At 41.9% G+C, this 19698-nt stretch overlaps 1 protein-coding gene across 6 annotated transcripts in view; it reads right to left on the minus strand.

Moving 5' to 3' along the window:
- The window catches only part of LOC119730168 (EF-hand calcium-binding domain-containing protein 5-like), a 48174-nt gene extending 29925 nt beyond the window's left edge, over positions 1-18249 (minus strand). For 4 of the 6 annotated variants that reach the window (XM_038202955.1, XM_038202953.1, XM_038202954.1 and 1 more), the window contains exons 1-8: positions 14163-14346; positions 11105-11852; positions 10353-10573; positions 9299-9372; positions 8321-8576; positions 7124-7431; positions 6234-7011; positions 5989-6084 (exon numbers count right to left, since the gene is read on the minus strand). In XM_038202955.1, the coding sequence (XP_038058883.1) occupies positions 5989-6084; positions 6234-7011; positions 7124-7431; positions 8321-8576; positions 9299-9372; positions 10353-10573; positions 11105-11841 (2470 nt within the window). In that variant the 5' untranslated portion in view covers positions 11842-11852; positions 14163-14346. Of the gene's footprint in view, positions 1-5988; positions 6085-6233; positions 7012-7123; positions 7432-8320; positions 8577-9298; positions 9373-10352; positions 10574-11104; positions 11853-14162; positions 14347-18178 lie in introns of those variants that run through there. The other 2 variants (XM_038202951.1, XM_038202952.1) reach the window with 2 other exon arrangements.
- Positions 18250-19698: the final 1449 nt, after the last annotated feature.

Raw genomic sequence — 19698 nt, forward strand, 5'->3', positions numbered from 1 at the left:
CAAGCTGGCTTTAAACGTACTTCTTCATAACTGGCCAAGCACATATTCATTCCCTTATTAATTTAGCTGTGTCATAGTTATATTGTATTCATAAATACCTAAGACAGTTTACGCATTCCTATTGGTTGAGAGCCCGTCACGTGGCCGGTCTTAAACGGATGATAAAGACATGGCTAGCTGGTCTTAAACACTTTTCCAGTGTCACAATAAAATGTGGACTCCTAAAAATCCAGTGCCTCTTATCGTTTCATTGGTTGAACGTTCACAATCCTCACGTAGGCATGCGCAACACTACCAGGGAGTCAGAATTTGATAGTTCTAAATTCAAAACGCAACGCGCCAGGTGCATGATACGCGCGCGTCAATCTCCATAAAAGGGTTGTTCACATCTTACTCGCCAGCTGAACACTCCATTATTTTGCAAGAGGGATGTTTCAAAAAGCATAAAGTGAATTTGTTGAACAAAATCGGGATGTTTTGAACGAATTATATGATTATTTTTTACCGAAAAGGTATTTATGAATGGGAATAAATATGTGCTCCGTCGGTATTTATCACTCTGTTTAAGACCACTTAGAGTCTGGGTGCTGATAATTACCCTCGCCTCCGGCTCGGGTAATTATCAGCACCCAGACTCTAAGTGGTCTTAAACAGAGTGATAAAAACCTCCGGAGCACACATTTATTCCCTTATTAATACATGTAGATGTGTCACACTTATTTTGTATTAATTGAGCTGTGGGAGTTATAGTGTATTAATTCAGCTATGGCAGATTTATATTGAATTAATTAATACCCAAGACAATTTACCCATTTCCATCGGTCAAGAGCCCGTCACGTGGCGGGTCTTAAATGGCTGATAAAGACATGGCTGGCTGGTATTAAACACTTTTCCAGTGTCACATGAAATTTGAACTCGTATGAAATCCAGTGCCTATAATCTACCGTTTTATTGGTTGAACATTCACAATTAATCCTCACGTAGGCATGCGCATTCATAGTCCTAAATTCACAACGCACTCGCCACAGCTGCATCTGCGCGTCATCGCACAGTACGCGAGCGCCAATCTCCATAAAAGGAGTTGTTTATGTCTTACTCGCGAGCTGAACACTCCATTATATAGCTAGAGGGGTGTTTCGAAAAACAAGAAGTAAAAACGTTGAACAAAATGGAATATACATTTTTATTTTTTGACTTGTTTTGACTTTTGGACCAAAAATTTTGTTTTTAACGAAAAGCTTTTCATGAATGGGAATAAATGTTTGCTTGGTCGGTATTAAACACTATGTTTACGACTGGTTGGAGTCATGTATGCTGATAATTGCCCTCGCCTTTGGCTCGGGTAATTATCAGCATCCCGATTCCAACTAGTCCTAAACATAGTGTTTAATACCGACCAAGCACACATTTATTTCCTTATTAGTTGAGCTGGAGATATTGTATTAATTTAGCCGTGTCAGAGTAATTGTATTTATTGAGCTGTGGCAGAGTTATATTGTATTAATTAAGCCGTTTCAAAGTTATATTGTATTAGGCCAAAAAAAATAAGTCTCCGGTTTCTGGTATGGAGCTTGTCCAAAAAGTGGTGCGGCGACGCGGCTTTTTTTTTTTTACCTGACTTTTTTGCTTCAAATGTCAGCTGATGACTGCAAATGGTGCCCGACTAAACTTAGTGCAAATATATGGGAGTCCAGAGAGGCCACATAAAGCTTATTCTCGATCATAACCCCATCTAAAAACACGTTAACATTGTGCAGTAGCAGGATTCCAGTCAAACCAGTGAGTTTGGCGGTTTTGAGACATCATCTTTCACTGAAAAAAAAAATTTTTCATTTTGCCGACGCGCATGGCTACGGCGACGTGCGCGCATACCAGAAACCGGAGACTTTTTTTTTGGCCTTAATGGAACTGTGGCAGAATTGTATTGTACAATGGCAGAGTTCAATTGTATTAATTGAGCCGTGTCAGAGTTATATTGTATTAATTGGTGTGGCAGAGTTATATTGTATTAATTGGTGTGGCAGAGTTATATTGTATTAATTGGTGTGGCAGAGTTATATTGTATTAATTGGTGTGGCAGAGTTATATTGTATTAATTGGTGTGGCAGAGTTATATTGTATTAATTGGTGTGGCAGAGTTATATTGTATTAATTGGTGTGGCAGAGTTATATTGTATTAATTGGTGTGGCAGAGTTATATTGTATTAATTGGTGTGGCAGAGTTATATTGTATTAATTGATATGTCAGAATTATATTGTATTAATTGGTGTGGCAGAGTTATATTGTATTAATTGATGTGTCAGAATTATATTGTATTAATTGGTGTGGCAGAGTTATATTGTAATAGTTCAGCTGTGTCAAAGTTAAAATGTATTAATTGAGCTGTGCAAGAGCTATTGTATTCACATGATACAGTTTTACCTATTCCTATTGGTTGAGAGCCTGTCACGTGGGTGGTTTTAAATGGTTGGTATACCACCCACTGGTATTAAACACTTTTTTCCCCCGGCACCGCTGCGTTCTGTGCCAAATTGCTCAGCACGTGCCAGACACGTGCCAATCTCCATATGATGAGATTTCTAGTACATGTACTACAGTGGAACGCCGCTATAACTAGCACCGCGGGCCGGATCCACACAAATTGTTCGTAATAGCGATCGTTCGGTAAAGCGATTTTAAGGTGGCGGAGATCCGGTACTCACTTTTAAATCAACTAGTGCAGTGCCCGTTTAAAATGTGCATGTTTGGGAAACGCAAATTGCTTTGCCGCTGGTATAGGTTGCATACTTGCAGAGTTTTTGAGAACTGCTTGTGCAAACAACGCACGCGATTCAATGGTGTTGTTTTCACAGGTTGAACGCACACTTACGTCGAAGTTTGTGCCAAGTTTGAAGTTCGACCACCTACAATGGTCGCTCAGTCGACTGCAAAAATAATGTGCCCGTGTACATACCAAAACATGGTATGCAGTGCTATTCACCCATTGATCCATTAGTATTCACCCATACTGGACAATGTATCGCCCTACAATGCACGTGCGCGTGCCCGTCCTTTTTGCATTGTTTGCGTCATATTGAGCACGCGCTCTTTAGCTTAAACATGACGTAAACAATTGAAAAGAACGGCAGTGCGTGGTGTTATGTTCTAAGCTGCCACGTTTGCCTCCGAAAATACTGCTTTTTTGCAGCTTTTTCGAGAACCGCTTGTCCAAACCACTTCAAACTTGGCACTGCACATTCTGTGGCCCCGAGCAATACACCCGCCGATTTTCAACTTCATACGGTGCCCGGTTCTGGAGATAATCAACGGACAGACAGACAGAGATTCCTGGAATTATAGTAAGATAGCGCTCTCAGAACTTCACCCTGCATGCCCTGATACATGTACATGTAGTTACTGAAAGACGACTTTGAACTCGTGCCGACAATTGAATTATGTAATTACACAATTTTTGAGCTTACTACCTACGGCGATAGGTGGCTTTCCCCTTCTATTCCTTGGGGAAATGATAGCCACTTGTCACTTTCTGTTTATATTTTTCAACAACAATTGTTCAGTACGTTTTGTGCACAAAAATCAGGAGCCAAAGACGATGTTCGGTATAGCCGAATGTTCGGTATAGCGACGTTCCACTGTACTCACGCGAGGCACACACGATAAATATGGCTAAAGGTGTGTTTAATAAAATATGAAGTAACCTTGTTCAACAAAACTGTTGGAAATTTTTAATTTTTGACTTGTTTTGAATTTTTGACCCAGAGGTATTTATGAATGGGAATAAACATGCGCCTGGCCTGTATTAAACAAGTACGTTTAAACCGGCTACGGGCCTGGTCACTGATAATTCGGCTCGGGCCGTTATCGGCAACAAGGCCCCAGTTTTAAACGTACACTTGTTTAAAACCACCAAAGCACATATTTATTCTCTCATTAATTGAGCTTGTCAGATACAAATGTTCAAACATGGTGACAAAAACGGGGCACAACATTTTACTTGGCCAGATGATCCGACATATTTAAAATTGTAATTGATTTATGGTTTGGTTCTTTATAGCAATAAATAGTTTTATTTTCCTGATTGTAAATCCTGCATATAGCTCCGATCTTTTGAGTTATGCCTTGATAGAGTGGCGCAAGGGTCCGCTCTGCGACAATGGTGTCACCTTGTGAAGATCACACTCCGTGGTGCCTCGGTCATGAGGTACTGTTGACGTGCAACACATGTTGTTCCATTACAACATTCGGGATTCTCAAGTGTGTTTTTTTCCCTATCCAACTATGGAGATCGTGTTATGAACTCCACACTCGGCATTTATTTTTATTCTCTTAGACGAGGTCGTTGCCCAGCCCCGAGGGGCCAGGACTTTATACATCTGACTTTTGAAGCAGTTGGGTTGGGTTGTTATAGCCCCACGTCCCCGGGCTGAGGCAATTGGCGCCGGTGACCACATCCGGTGCCAGGGGTCGCCTGATGGGATCAGGGTGCAGGTCCATGGGAGGCTGCCTCAGCCATGGTCCCCCTGCACCGCAACCAATCGTCGCCTTGATGCCTACCACCGGTCTTGCCTACGCTACACCACATCACCACCAACGAGGTCTATGCTAGAGGGAGTGCCCCCACAACCCTGTCCATCACCATTCTGAGGAGCAGATTGCAACTACTGGGAGACATTGCGTGATCTGGCGACGAAGTGGCCTGTGCTGACAGCAGCATCCTGCCCAGCCCCAGAGGGCTGGTGTCGCCCCCCCCCCAGGACGCCCTCGCATCATCTGGGCATCTCAAGTCGCAGTGACGGGCCCACTGGATGACCTCCTCACCTTAGCCCGAGATCAACAAGCCCACAGGCATCTGATCCCTACGGTCCCTTGAAGTGGCCATGTGGGTTCACAGTGCACGGCTATACTTCCCAGCCTACAATGCACACAACTGTGCACACGACAATGTACTATTTACCTTGCGCAGTGCTTGACCCGAAAGCATGCGCATTGCCCCACTGGCCTGGGTGCCTCGGTTCTGGATGTAAAAGGTCCTTGACGGCAAAATGATACATACACCGGACCAAGGCGAACTGGGCAGGCCCAAAAAATGTGTACTTTTAACATGGTCAGTGACAGAATGAGTTCATTATATTCAACACAGTTATCGATACGATCGTGGCCCAGAAGTCTGGATTTGGTCCTCACACAGCTCTCCCCAAAAAATGGACGCCAAACAGAAGCTATTAAAGATTGAGGAGGACTAGCTGCTTCATAATCTCTGACCCTCACTGAATAGGGAATTTAGAAGAATTTATCTTAACCAGTCCAACCAATTAATGCAAAGACATGCGGGGAAATATGCCAAGAGAAGTGGATTGTGTTCATCATCTATGTGTGACAATTCCGTTCCCCAGCCCACAACTTCCACATGAGGTCAGCGATAGCTGCAGAGACCGATACGACATGGCCCCAGTCTAATTCTCATTGGATGATTATTTTTATCTTTGCCTGTTGCTCCGCTGTTGCTGGCTTTTTTTGCGAGCCTGGGTCACCGTCAGGTTCGACAATTCATGCGATTGGATTCTTTGTGCACAGAGAATGGTAATAGCCTTGGTCAAGGCGTCATCGATAGTGTCCGTGATGGTATCTGGCCGCTAACATAAACACTAGCTGCGTGCTATGCACTGTACGCAGGCGTTCGTTCTTCCCAAGCAGATTTTCATTTTGTAACTGCGCGAGGTCGCTGTTTGTACTGAGCTTGCAACTAGTGTTAATGGTCAGACACCATCACAGACACTATCTACTAACGCCTTGACGAAGGCTAAGCGAATGGGTGATTCATTCTGGAACTGATTTCTTAGAGCCGGAACCGAGCATAGCAAGATTGGACTTTCAGTTCCGGTTCTCACGTTGGAGCTGGGTAGAACCGGGTACCCGCCGGAACCATGCAGCACTAGTCCAAAGATTCTCTATGTGGAAACTGATTGTTGGCATGATGGCCAATGTACCTGATTTTCCAGTTGTCTCTACGGTGTCTCTGTGGAATGTCACACCTTGCTTCTCGCTTCCAGGGCTTGTCTCTGCAACTGTCTCTGCAACTGCCTCTGCAAGGATAGAAACATTAAGGTTTCACTATTAATTTCATGGAGCAAGAACAAATCCTCATTTGCCTAGTTCAATTAAGAAGGCACAGAGCTCACGAACATAGGATTTTAAATTTTCAGCACGGTAAGTGTCTTAAAAAAACACTTGCCTTTTTCTCCAGCTGCTGGTTTAACAATCTCTGGAGTTTCTTCTACTTTCTGTTCCTCAGCCTTAGTAGCCTCAGTTGCAGCAGGTTCTGGAACAGCACCAGTAGGTTCTGCTCCAACAGATTCACTGACAGCTTCGGCTGCAGCAGGTGCAGGTTCATTTGGCTCTTGGGCAGTCGCTTGTTCAGCAGAAGCCCCCTCAACTGGCTTGGCAGAAGGCTCTACCATAGGTTCACCTTCCTGTGAGGCAGAATCAGTAGCAGGCTCCTCAACTGGCTTTGAGGAGGGCTCCTCAACTGGCTTTGAGGAGGGCTCCTCAACAGGCATTGCAGAAGGCTCCTCGACAGGCTTTGTAGAGGGCTCCTCATCAGGTTTTGCAGAGGGCTCATCATCAGGCTTTGCAGAGGGCTCATCAACAGGCTTTTCAGAAGGCTCATCAACAGGCTTTGCAGAAGTCTCATCAATAGGTTTTGCAGAAGGCTCATCAACAGGCTTTGCTGACGGCTCCTCGGCCAACTCTGTAGAAGGCTCTACAACTTGTCCAACTGCTTCCACAACCTGCTCAGCTGACTCTTCTGTTGTTTCAGCTGCTTGCTCTTTCTCTTGGTCTGCTGATGGTTCAGCTGTCTGGTCTATTGCCTTCACTTCTTCCACATCCGCTGGTTTCTCAGCTTGCCCTTCAGGCTTGGCCTCCTCTGCTGTGTCTTTTACAGACTCTGCTGTTTCTGCTGGCACTGTCGGTTCTTTCTCATCTGCTTTTGTTTCTTCAGGAAGTTGCTCCTATAGAAAAAAAACATGATGAATTATACAAATACTTTACTTGTAATTTTTTTTGGGGGGGGGGGGCCGAGTAAGACTGACTGTATTTAACATAAAAAAAGGAAGCAATTACCTCAATTTTTTGTTCTTCGGCAGCTTTGTCCTCTTCCAATACTTTCTCCAAGGCTTCAGTCACGTCCTCTGATGCACCTCCAATGTTCAATTTCTCCCCAGTAGCTGAAATGACATCCTCAGAGCTGACTTCAGTAGGTACCTCGTCTGATGGCTTTGGTTCGGGTTTCTTCTCAGCAGTAGCCGGTTTCCTGTCCAGGCCCTTTGCAATGCTGCCTGCTGCTGGGGTACCAGGCAGGCTGCGCACAAAGCTGTCTTCAGAGATACTATCTAACTCGTCGGTGACTTCATCCAGTTCTACCACAGGCCCTGAAATTACCCAGAAATGACAGTTATACTGATGCAGAAATACTAACACTTAATAGGCTTAGTGCTTTCCAAAAGTTGTTGAAAAAAATTCAAAAAGGCTAACTTAGCTGAGTGTTGTAGTTGAGTCCATCACAAGTCCTTTCACAAGTCCAGTCCCAAGAACAATGACAAAGGAATGCTTTTGTAACAGTTCACTTGAATAACTAGTGACTTGACTTTAGACTGAAGGACTTGTGATGGACTTGTGATGGACTTGGGATGGACTTGTGATGGACTTGTGATGGACTTGTGATGGACTTGTGATGGACTTGTGATGGACTTGTGATGGACTTGTAATGGACTGTGATGGAGTTGTGATGGACTTGTGATGGACTTGTGATGGACTTGTGATGGACTTGTGATGGACTTGTGATAGACTTGTGATGGACTTGCAGGGACTTTTGATGGACTAGACTACAACGCTGTAACTTAGTCAGGGCTCACATATACATGTACACCTTGTTGGTAAGGGAAGAGGTTGTACATGTAACTACCCAAGCAACAATAAAATCAGGTGACGCAACGTTTTTCCAAACAAATACAAAAGCACTAAATAAGTTCTTAAAAATGTGTCATGGAGTAATTTCCATCATGCTAATGGACAAAATGTCTCCAAACAAATGGTGTAAGTTAGCTCCCTTTACACAACAAGTTAAAGCAGTTAACTGGCAAGCAACTGGTGCTTAGCAGAAAAGCTGCACTTGTGTGTTGCAACTATTTCATGTGTTTAATTCTCAACATTCTCAACTTTCCGTGATAAGTTTAAGTACGGTAACCATCAATTTACCACAAAAAATTATACAATTAGCCAGAAAAAGGCGAGAAATGAAGCCATCTTCTTGCTACTCACATTTCCTTGGGTTGCGTAGATATCTCTTGACGGCCCACTGCGAATTGTCCCAGAAGTTGTCGAACAAGCCCAGCACGCGGTGCCGGTCAATCGACCCGACGCCGGCGCGGTCGCAGGCATCGAAGAGCCTGATCAGAATCTCACGTCTAGCCTCCAAGATGGCCGCCCGTCGATACGCAGCGGCACAGCGCTGCAGGTGACCCATGAGCTCATTGAAGAGAGTTGGCGACATATTGGTGATGTACTTCTTAAGATACTATTAAAAAAAAAAAGTTTATGAATGTTAAATACTCTTTTCAGCAAAAAAAGGATGCAGAGTTTAAGGGCAGAGTAGATCATTAGCAGCTATCCAAAAAGTAACTGACAAAATTATCACTGAAAAGCATACTTGGCTTAAAGATAGTTATGGCACTAAAATCAATGTTAAATTATTCATTTTGAAGAAAACACTATAAGGTCATTTGGAAATTTCTGTTGGTAATTCAATTTTAATTTGGCGAAGCCGTGATGAATGGGTGTGCGCGGGCGCCAGAATTGACATGACGCGTGCAGTTGCTATAATTTGTTGGTTCAGTGTGTGACATCGCGTAACTGCAATTGGTTGAATGAGAATGTATTCAGGACGCTGATTTTGGGTGAATTCAAAACACAATTCTGCAACTTTTGAATTGAAAACGAGATCCTAGAATATTGTTTTCTTGGAATATACAGCATTCACTGAGCGAGAACGTCATCAGGTTAGTTATGTTAAGCACCCTTCTTTAGATTTTTAGCACTTTTGTTGCTTCAAAGGGAAAAAATGCATAAATGACATAAATAAAATGCATAAAAGGATGTGATTTGAAATCAAAATACAAATCAAACTTATAGACTGGCAACAAATAGAGGAAAGGGGCATCCAAATTTTCACTAATGACACAGCAGCGTAAGTTTTTAAATTTGGTTGAGTTGATTGAAGTCCAATTTTTAAATACATACCTGAACAAAATCATCTGCGCCAACTTTCTCCGTGGAGGTTTTCTCCTTGATGAACAGCTCGCTGACTTGAGCAGCTGAAATTAGAAAGAGAAGGATCAGCAAAGAATAATTGAGTCAAAAAAATACATCGCGTCTTGACAATTCTCAAATGTAGACTTCCCTTTTATGTGGTGAAGGGACTTATTGAAGCGATGAGGTAGGGTTCTTGCCCTTGATCTTTGCCTCTTATGTCCCTTTGAACATTCCAATAAACTGGGTAGATTTTTAAATAAAAGCACGGTTCACCTTCATTTATACCCATCACCCTATCCATGGGAAACGTCAGCTAATGGATACAGGACACGCAAAGAATTCGGGCGATTCACAATGCAGTGCGCCACCAAGAGTTTGCCACGGAGAGCTCATTTTTCCCAGTGCATTGTGGGAGATGGTCGACAAATTCGCAGCGTGGGACATTTGAAACTGTTTTTCCGGCCAGAAAGTTTGCAAAAGTATGATTCGAATATAATGTTTGCCCTTTTCTTTTCTTTTTATCAATATGGAGTTTTTTGTAAGGCGGCAGAACGCTATGCCCCAATCTATAACAAATTAGCTCAAGTTTTCTACTGACACTCATTCAAATGGGCCATGTTTTGTCGACCGTAGACTTGAAAAATGAACTCTCCATGGCAACTCTTGGTGGCGCACTGCATTGTGAATCGCCCGAATTGTGGGCAGCTTACCGCCATGATCAATTCAAGTACATTCCATGCATACGTTGTGCACAGACTGGAGTGTTGACGTGGGTCAACATTTCAGTCTATCCAATAACAGCTCAAAGACTTCGATCTGTACCACTTGTTCAGATCCCAACAAGCCGACCCGTGGATTAATTGGGCCTTTTCTGTAAATTCAACATTTTGTTCTTAGAATAGGTCTCTTTCAAGTCACTGAACACTGCTCGCCTCCCTCTAGATTCCTTCAGGCTTCAAAGCGTCAAGGAACTTTTTAAGGAATCCTTGATTATTTAATTTCTTTAGAGAATTAAATATATAAGCTCAGAAAATAAAACTACCTTTCCTGACATCATCGGGGAGTCCCTCCACCACATCGGCGAAGGACCGGACTGCCGTCTGTAAGACCTGCAGCTCAATCATGCCGTCGTCATCAATCAGCCACTCTTGGTAGTTCTGTCTCAGCCGGGCTGATCTCTGCTGTCTCTCTTCGTTTCTCATTCTTGACTGTCGCTCCTGTTCCTCCCGACGGCGGCGCGCATCGGCTTTGATCTTGGCAAGTCTAGCGACACAAAATTTGAACATACATTTATATTAATTGAAACAAAGTTAAAAAAAATAATGGACCTCCAGTTCAAGAATATCACAAGTTTGGTGCGTTATACAGGGTCACTGGACCTCTAGTAGACCTCTGAACTACCCCTAACCTTGTTCACCCTTTTAACCATGTACCCTTGCTCTTACTCAAGACTGACAGTCCCATGAAACCTTGTCACTAAGTTTTACCCTTACATTTTCGCAACGGAAATCTTAATTTTTTCAAAAGTACTTGGCATACTTTTTCTATGCAGTCTTCACATTTGAGAGGGTGTTTTACTAGTCTTGAGTTGGGCCAGTAGGAATGACATAAAATGTATATGTAACTACCTCTGAGTGAGTTTCTGGAGAAAAAATTATTAGTTTATCCAGCAAGACAACCATATTATAGTTGGTGCCCCTTGGAACCATGACAGGCTTCACTTATTGAACACTGAAATATGCAACTCGTGCATAATTTAAAAATAAAATAGAAGTCAAGTGTTGGAATTCTTACTTATTGTCCTCAAATGAGAAGACATGCTTTTTCAGTTCCTCTGTGACTTCTCGGAGTCCTCTGATGTACGGTGAAGCCTCCGGGAAATTACTGTATCGTGGGTTGTTTCTCATCAGGTATTGTCCCAGGAAATTGATGGGGTTAAAGTTTGGATCGGCCTCATTGCTCTCGGCGAGCCCTCGCTTCTCAGCTTCCATGAGAAGTTTCTCTATGCCCAAGATCAATGTCGGGAGGAGTTTGTCGAGAAGATATGCCCGGGCATCGACCGTGATGTGGTTGTCATTCAGCCACTCCAGGGCTAGTGTGTCCACGGGAATGCGTCTTGCCAATCGCTTCTTCTCCTCTCTAACCACGTCTACTTGGAGCTTCTTTTCTGACTTCCTCTGGAGGTACTTCTCCCGGACCCTCTGCTCATGGAATCTCTTCCAGCGCCTGACGGCTGACTTGACCATCGGCGTCAGAAAGTCAGCCATCTCTGTCTTTTCACGCAGGGAGCGCACTGACAGGGGACGTTCACGGACAGGGCTGACGGTTCGGTCCGGTGACTGGCCTGGGGGATGGGGCACACGCCCACCTGAGCCTTGCCTTGAATGTGGACGGGGACTCTCAGAGACTTGGAAACCAACACGTGAGGATGGTCGGGAACCTCCTTGGGATGGGGGTCTTGGATCAGAGTACATTCTGCGTCCCATACCCGCTGAACCGGGCAACGGACTGACTGTCTCAGCATTTGCCATTATTGAAACACCTGAAAACAGGCAAAAAGATAAAGTTGTTCATGATTAGCAAATATGAATATCTCAATGTCATGAAAATAAGTGAAATCCCTTCGCTAAATAGACATGTGATTCAAAACATCTCAAGCCAAAGCATTGTAAGAAAATATGCACAATTATGACAGCTTTACTGACTTTTAATCAGGTTTTGATTATTATTGATAAACAAGATGAAGGGGCCTTCAAAATTACTGACTTTTCATACCATCATAGTAAGACAGTTCGGGCCTTACTTTATCATAAAAATTGAAATAAGCCTGTCAGTTATGTTAAGTTGAATGATACCTAACGCCGAGTGAATTAAAGTATAAGATTACCGTCCACAATTTTTTTAAAACACAAGAGGCTTTTTTCATTATTTTGTAGATGTTCAGAATTTTTTTGAATGCATATATATGCAGAAGGCACATTAGAAGGCTCTATCATCAATCATCCTATGACGAATAATGCATTAAAGCTGTCTTTATTTTAATGGAATGGTTTTGAAAAATGAGGCTGACCTTCTGATTATTTTTCAAATATAAGCCTAATAATTTTCAAATAATGATCATTTTCGGTAGCAGCTGCTGGGGCATGCGGGTGGTGGATGGTAATCCTAACATTAAATGATTGTCATTTAGGTCAAAAAAATTACTAGGCCTAGTTCTGCTTCCGGTTACCCTACCTAGGCCTACCCTATTTTGACAGCCCCTAAACAATCCCTATATCCTAATTTTTTTGGCAAAAATGAGGGGAAAAAACTGAAAATCATCAATTACTACCTTTTACCCTTGACTACATGCAGGCACCTCCATATGATCGTACACAAAAAAAATTCATTTAAATTAAAAAAAAAAAAAAACCGGTACCTAGGCCTTATACCTAGCGCAGGTTGGACTCTGTTGTGTACACGCAACGGAGTCCAGGGTATGAATCTCTCCTGCCCTGGCGAAAAAAATTATAACACATTTTTTGCATATTTTTACCTGATGGAGGAAGCTGAAATTTCGCTTAAATAATCCTTGTGTCCAGAATTGTGCATGCGCTGGGTTTAGAAAAGGCAATTTTTATATGTCTGCAGACGGCGTGTTTACCGAAAATAAACCGCAATTCCACGCTTTTGTTGAAAACATTTTCAGTACGAACTCTTGTGTGAAGATTACGAGCGCGTGCATGCACACCTAGCACGCTACCGGCAGCAAACGGCACGCGCGTGTACGTCTTCACGCGGAGATAACTAGTTCGTTCTGAAAATGTTTTCAACAAAAGCGTAGAACTTGCAGATTTTTTGGTAAACACGCCACCCACGGACATATTTGTCTTTTCTAAACCCAGCGCATGCACAATTCTGGACACAAGCCTACAAACAACATGAACAAGGAATATGTAAGCGAAATTTCAGCTTCCTCCGTCAGGTAAAATATTTAAAACATGTTATAATTTGTTTCGCTATGGTGGTAGAATTTATACCCTGGACGTCAGTCGCAATGCAATGAAGACGTTGTCCAACCTGGGCTATTAAAGGCCTACCTAGCCTACCAAGGCCTACCATCAGACCATGTTTTTAAATGCCATAAATAAACAGAACTATTTTTTTTTGCCTTAGCATGTTTAGGTTCATTTTAAAAAAGTGTTAGTTACTTAACTACACGTCAGTCGTCATCATTCAGAGATCATTTGTTTGGAATTGAACAAAGCAATTAAACTAAGTTAAATCTGGCTATAGGCTATAAAATAAACAAAATAACCAGCTCGCCCCAAAAACTAAAAGGAGGTTTCCAAAATAAAAGTGATTGATTGACTGATCAATTAAATTACGAAGTGGCTATCGTTACGGCACTCGTTGTTTAGCGCCCTCTACGATATTTTTTTGATACGCACGCAGGTATATAATTATTTGTTTCCCCACGTTTATCGAGCAGTGCGCCAGCTCAGCCGATAGGGGGTAGGATTTTGCACCGTGAGGTTGCGGGTTCGAATCTCAGTTTTGCACTCGAATTTTTTTCCTTTTCTAACCTGAGGCTTTGGAGGATTTTTTTTAAAAGGGAAATAAAGTCCGAATTTCATAAAGTTCAAATTCACTTTTTTCCTTCTAATTTTATATTTTCTTGTCATGTTTTTTTATAAAAGTTGCCAGGTTGCAGTCTACCGTAACGATAGAAAATGGGAAATGCGTTACGGCTGCCGTAACAATAGCCACTGCGATTAAATTAACTCCTTTTTATTTTTTACAAAACTTTCAAGTTTCAGCATAAACGGCTCAGCACTCCATTTCCAGGCACTGTACTCCAGGCTTTACCCACCTTCATTCGATTTTCTGACACTCCAAGAAAACAAAGTCAGAGGAAATCACATTTTCGTGAAGTAGGCCTACGTTTCAATCACTGTGATGATGAAAACGATTAAAAACGATCGTAACGAAACGTCGAAAACCTCAACTATCTGCTGCTGAATACAGTTTCCCTGTTGCCATGGTGCAAATTGAGCATGTCCGATGACCCGTGTCGTTTCTTTTATGCATATTCATTTTTACATATCAATTTATAACCTTTGACCTCAAAAACAAGCAGAAATATCCCTGGTTCCCAATGTGCGGTTGCCAGCAAGCGGACAAGCCAGCTGGGCACCACTGATACGTTCCACCCAGGAAGCTGGAGTCCCGTCAGAAGTGTCCCCAAGAAAGTCCAGATTTTGGCCGTTTTTGAATGAAATATGTAAAAGTGAGAGCTCATAATTAAAAGGACATTGTCTGTCGACGAGAATTTGAACAATGGCCCTTGTAACCGTGCAGCGTTCACCTTCTAACAGCAACTCAAGCTCGACCATTTCGGTAAGTCATGCAACCAACAGGACAACTATACACACAGTTACAAGTCAAGATCAGTATCACTGGGTTTAAAAAGTGAAAACAAAACAACTGTTAATGTTAGGCCCAGGCCGGCCAAGGCCATGACCTTTTGTTTTTTGGGGGTATAGTGCAAATGGTGAACTTATTTACCACCCCTTATGCATGTACATGTATACTGTATTGTCACCAGTTGGAGATGCGGGCAAGCAACTCATTTAAATTTTATTTTTTCATTTTCCCAAAACTGCAAAAGTATTAATTATTGATGCGGGAAAGCTTTCCATACATGGACGCCACATTTTTTTTAATATACATGTATCTTCAAGTGCCAAAAAGTTACTTTCTATGGTTCTTTCATCTATTTTCCCTCCTTGACTCTCACCCTCCACCTTCCTCCAATCCTCTTTATTTATCAGTTACTCTTAATAGACACCTCTATTTTTAAGAGTTCTGTTCAAAACTGACTTTTGCAGATGACCGTCCAGTACCAAAGTGATTTTGCAGTAGCTTGAGTAACTTCAGCTGACATGCTCATATTCATTCACAATTTGCGCTGGAGACATAACTAGGGAGTTGGAGTGTGGTAACAAGAGACCCTTCCAGAATGGCCTCCCAAAAATTGTCCTTTTTCACCTCTAATATCCCACCCCAGATTTCATTTACATATCTCATACATTCAGCAGTCATTCACGAGGCTAATGATCGACTTGAAACAGACCACCAAAAAAACCCAAAGAAATGTGAAAAATCTTGACGATTTTGGTGGCTTGTCCGTAAAAAAAGTCCAGTTCCAACGGCTGTCGTCCATTTTGTTTGGGTAATTATGTAAATGCATGCATCACTTGATGACATCAAAAAAATCTGCGCACGCGATGTATGGGTACCACACCGCTTTCAGGCGCCACAAGAGTGTTCAGTTTTCATCTGGTGCGTTGTCGCGGAAAGCAAGACAACGAGAATGCTTTCCACAACAACGCACCAGACGAAAATTGAACTCACTTGCGGCGCCTGAAAGCGGTGTGGTACCCACATACATCGCGAGCTTGGTAATGAATGTTTTCCTTCATGTAACTTGAAATTTATAAAAGTTGTGGCCCTTGTAATCCTATTAAACCATTGCGTTTGATTGGTTGACAGACTGAGACTTGCAAATGTGGCAATTTTGTTTAATTGGACCAACTGAAGGTTCCCCCAAATTTTGGAATAACATTCATTGTGTACATGTACATGAAAATGTATCATGCGTGTTACTTTCTTGTGAATAAGAAGAAATAAAATACAGTATTACTGCAAGGAATAATTGCTCGTTGCTTAATGCGAAAAAAAAGCTTTCTTTCTCTTCCAAAGCAAAAACAGAAAACAAGAACTGTAAACCTACATTAGTTAACCATAACCCCTTGGGTATTTTTACTAAAAGGTGTCCTGAATCCATCAAAATGCCCCAATTTGTTCAGTATGGAGGTATCCTGAATCCGCCCAAATCCTCCAAAACAGGGGTATGGATTTTGATGGATTCATTTCAGGGTGGTTAGGGATAATAACAAAAGTCACTCAACATTTATCTATAGATTTACTTGCAGGGTTTTACCATCTTTAATAGGGGCTTTAAAAACTCCTCCCTCTCTGGCCAGCCCAGCAGTCAAAATAAATCAAGTGACTGTTTTTAACAGTTGAGTGCTCTCTGCCTTCATTAAGCAGGATTGACTGGCTGTGATTGTTATGAAATCTGATACAGCTATGTTTTGACTGTAGCCGTGTAGGAGATGGATTAGAAGCCAGCTGTGCCTACTACTGCCTACTAAGGAATTTGACTAGTTAAGTTACCATGCCTATATGGAAATGTGATGTGACTGTTGGTGACTAGCCTGTGTGAAAGGCATGGCAGGGGAACAGTATTCAATTTTTGACTGTCTGTGACTGATCTAACAAAAGGAGGGCTAATCATGTTACAAAAAATATGCATGTAATATTATGCATAATGCTTGGCAATATTTGCTGCCTGCAAATATGCTTTGTCTTGTAGGGCCATAGGTACTGGTAGCCTTCATACATATGTACGTTTACATTTAATCTGACAGGCATGCAAATTTTCTTTGGCTTAGATTTTTTTGTAATTCCCATGTCTGTCAAAAGTGCCATTAATTTAAAATTGAAGAACACTTTAAACAGAGTCTGCTGAAGTCTTGGAATTTCTCTCTTATTACAGGGATATTTCCATGGTGTCACCGCGGATTCCTCCTTTATTGATTACCGCCATGTATACAATGTAGCGTCAAGTCTTACCTAGAAGGTGACATAGTTGTGCTTCAGGCTTGAAATTGCTTTTTAAGGGTTCTTTTTAATCCTTTTTATGCCCCGCGGCGAAGCCGAAGGGGCATACTGTTTCCGCCTTGTCCTTCCGTGGGTGGGTGGGTGGGTGGGTGGGTGGGTGGGTGGGTGGGTGGGTGGGTGTGTGGGTGTGTGTGTCCGGACAAATCTTGTCAGCGCGATAACTTGAGAAATACTTTACATATGAACTTCAAATTTGGTTTGTGGATTGTCCTTGGTAATCCTAAGAAGCCTTTTGCATTTGGGGCCGAAAGGTCTAGGGTCAAGTTCACAGTGGCTGAAACAATAGAAATTTTGTCAGCGCGATAACTTGAGAAATACTTTACATATGAACTTCAAATTTGGTTTGTGGATTGTCCTTGGCAATTCTAAGAAGCCTTTTGCATTTGGGGCCAAAAGGTCAAGGGTCAAGGTCACAGTGGCTGAAACAATAGAAATTTTGTCAGCGCGATAACTTGAGAAATACTTTACATATGAACTTCAAATTTGGTTTGTGGATTGTCCTTGGCAATTCTAAGAAGCCTTTTGCATTTGGGGCCAAAAGGTCAAGGGTCAAGGTCACAGTGGCTGAAACAATAGAAATTTTGTCAGCGCGATAACTTGAGAAATACTTTACATATGAACTTCAAATTTGGTTTGTGGATTGTCCTTGGCAATCCTAAGAAGCCTATCGCATTGGGGGTCGAAAGGTCAAGGGTCAAGGTCACAGTGGCTAAAACAATAGAAATCTTGTATTTAATCTGAGATCATAGGGATTAGGGATTAATTCATATAAAACCTACAGAAGACACTGATGCTGTCAATGAACGTTCCATTTGACCAAGGTACATGTAAGTTGATGTTAGAGTGGTGTTATGTCATGGAAACAGTCACGGTTGCGGGGCATTTGTGTTTGTAAACACACCTGACTTGTTTGTTTATTTATTTGTCAGTGTATCCAAAACATTTGTTTGAAAAATATATCTGGTGGAAACTGTTCTGAGAACACTACCAGTACATTTCTGCAAAAAAAAAAAAAAAAACACCCAAAAGTATATGGTAAGCCTTCTAGTTTGATGGCCAATGCTGTTTAAAGTCAAATTTCTGTGGGGGTGGCGGCGGCAAGGATTTATATGTTTTGCACTGAGAACAATGTACACTCACCTCTGTATGAACTGACAGGTACACCCACTTCCAATTTTATGTGTCCCTTGAGTGAAACCTCGTTCCATGGAGGTTACTGAGAACACAATGGTTCTCTCCAGTTGCAGACAGCCTTTTGTTATGTCAATTCTGTTTGTCAGTTTTGTAGGATTTAGGGGTACATGTACCAGTACCTGCGCAGGGATCCACTTGAATGCCTCCCATTATGTTATGCAGAGACCTGTATTGTAAATGTGCAGACAGTACATATGTACTGTACTTCTTTGGTACAGTTTACATTTATTGAAATTGTGAACCAGGCACTGAAATTACATTACAGACATCATGAAATGGATTTAATGTGTCCCATTAAAGGGGACAACCGTTGAGAGAAAAATATTGCAAGGAACAATTTGCCAAGTTACCAGGGTTTGTTTGAGTTGTTAGGTTTATATTTATTTGACAAGAACATACATTGTAATAACTGTTATTTGTTGGTTGGGATATGTACAAGTACATGTACAAACACGTGCTTCATCTATGAGAAACTTTAATTGAAAATGAACACTATTGGTAAATAAACCTTAAGCAAGATGTTTACTTGTTGGAAGTGATACATGGAAGGGTTTGGACTTTCATGTACTGACTATACAATGTTCTGCTCGTCTACGACATAATTTAGTTTATGTAAATTATATGGTGAAAACGTTCTTCTTTTTTGTGTACATGCTGCTCAATGATTTATTTCAAGATTCCTCTCGGCAACTAACAGATGTGAAGGCATAATTTTTTGGAGTACACTTCATTTCATGAGAGTATGCAAAGATGTCGTCTCTTATTCCACAGTCAATTTTACGGCACTCTATGGAAATTGCTATGTCACTTGCCAGACTGGCGCCAGAGTCAAATCTTTGGTCATTTCATCAGGTCAATATCCTGAGGATCCTCCGCCCGTCAAGCTCACTTACGCCTCGCCAGTATGATTCACACCAAGCATACATGTTGCCCCATTAACATTTTGAGACATTATTAAAATGTGTCTACATCATGTGAACCATACGTACCAGTATACACGTGTACGTGAAGGTAACGCCACGGTTTGATACACAGTCCGGTTTTGTGTTACACCTGTTGGACTTGGAAGTTACAGTATCTTGAATTAGGGAGTTGTGGCCTTGATGAGGCTTGAGGGGGTGTGGTCACTGTGTTGAGGTGGGGGAGGAGGGGGTGGGAGATGTTCCATATTGGAATTTTTTCGGGTAATCGCCTATCTTAGACAATAAAACGATGTCAATACAGCATTAGACAATGCACTAATGCATTGAACATTAGCACAGAATTGTTCATGTACCGTGCCGACTGCTGAAATTTGTAGTATCCGATCCCTAGAATCCTGTGCTTTCTGTTGACATCAGTAGATCTAACGGAAATTACCCACTGTTTTGGGTTCACGGGGGTCAGATACACACTGACACTCTTTTCACATTCTTCAAAACATGTATGGGTTTCATGTTGTCTATGTTTACACAATATATATGTAA

This window comes from Patiria miniata, unplaced genomic scaffold, assembly GCF_015706575.1.
Source record: "Patiria miniata isolate m_02_andy unplaced genomic scaffold, ASM1570657v1 HiC_scaffold_22, whole genome shotgun sequence".
Taxonomy (NCBI): Eukaryota; Metazoa; Echinodermata; class Asteroidea; order Valvatida; family Asterinidae; genus Patiria; species Patiria miniata.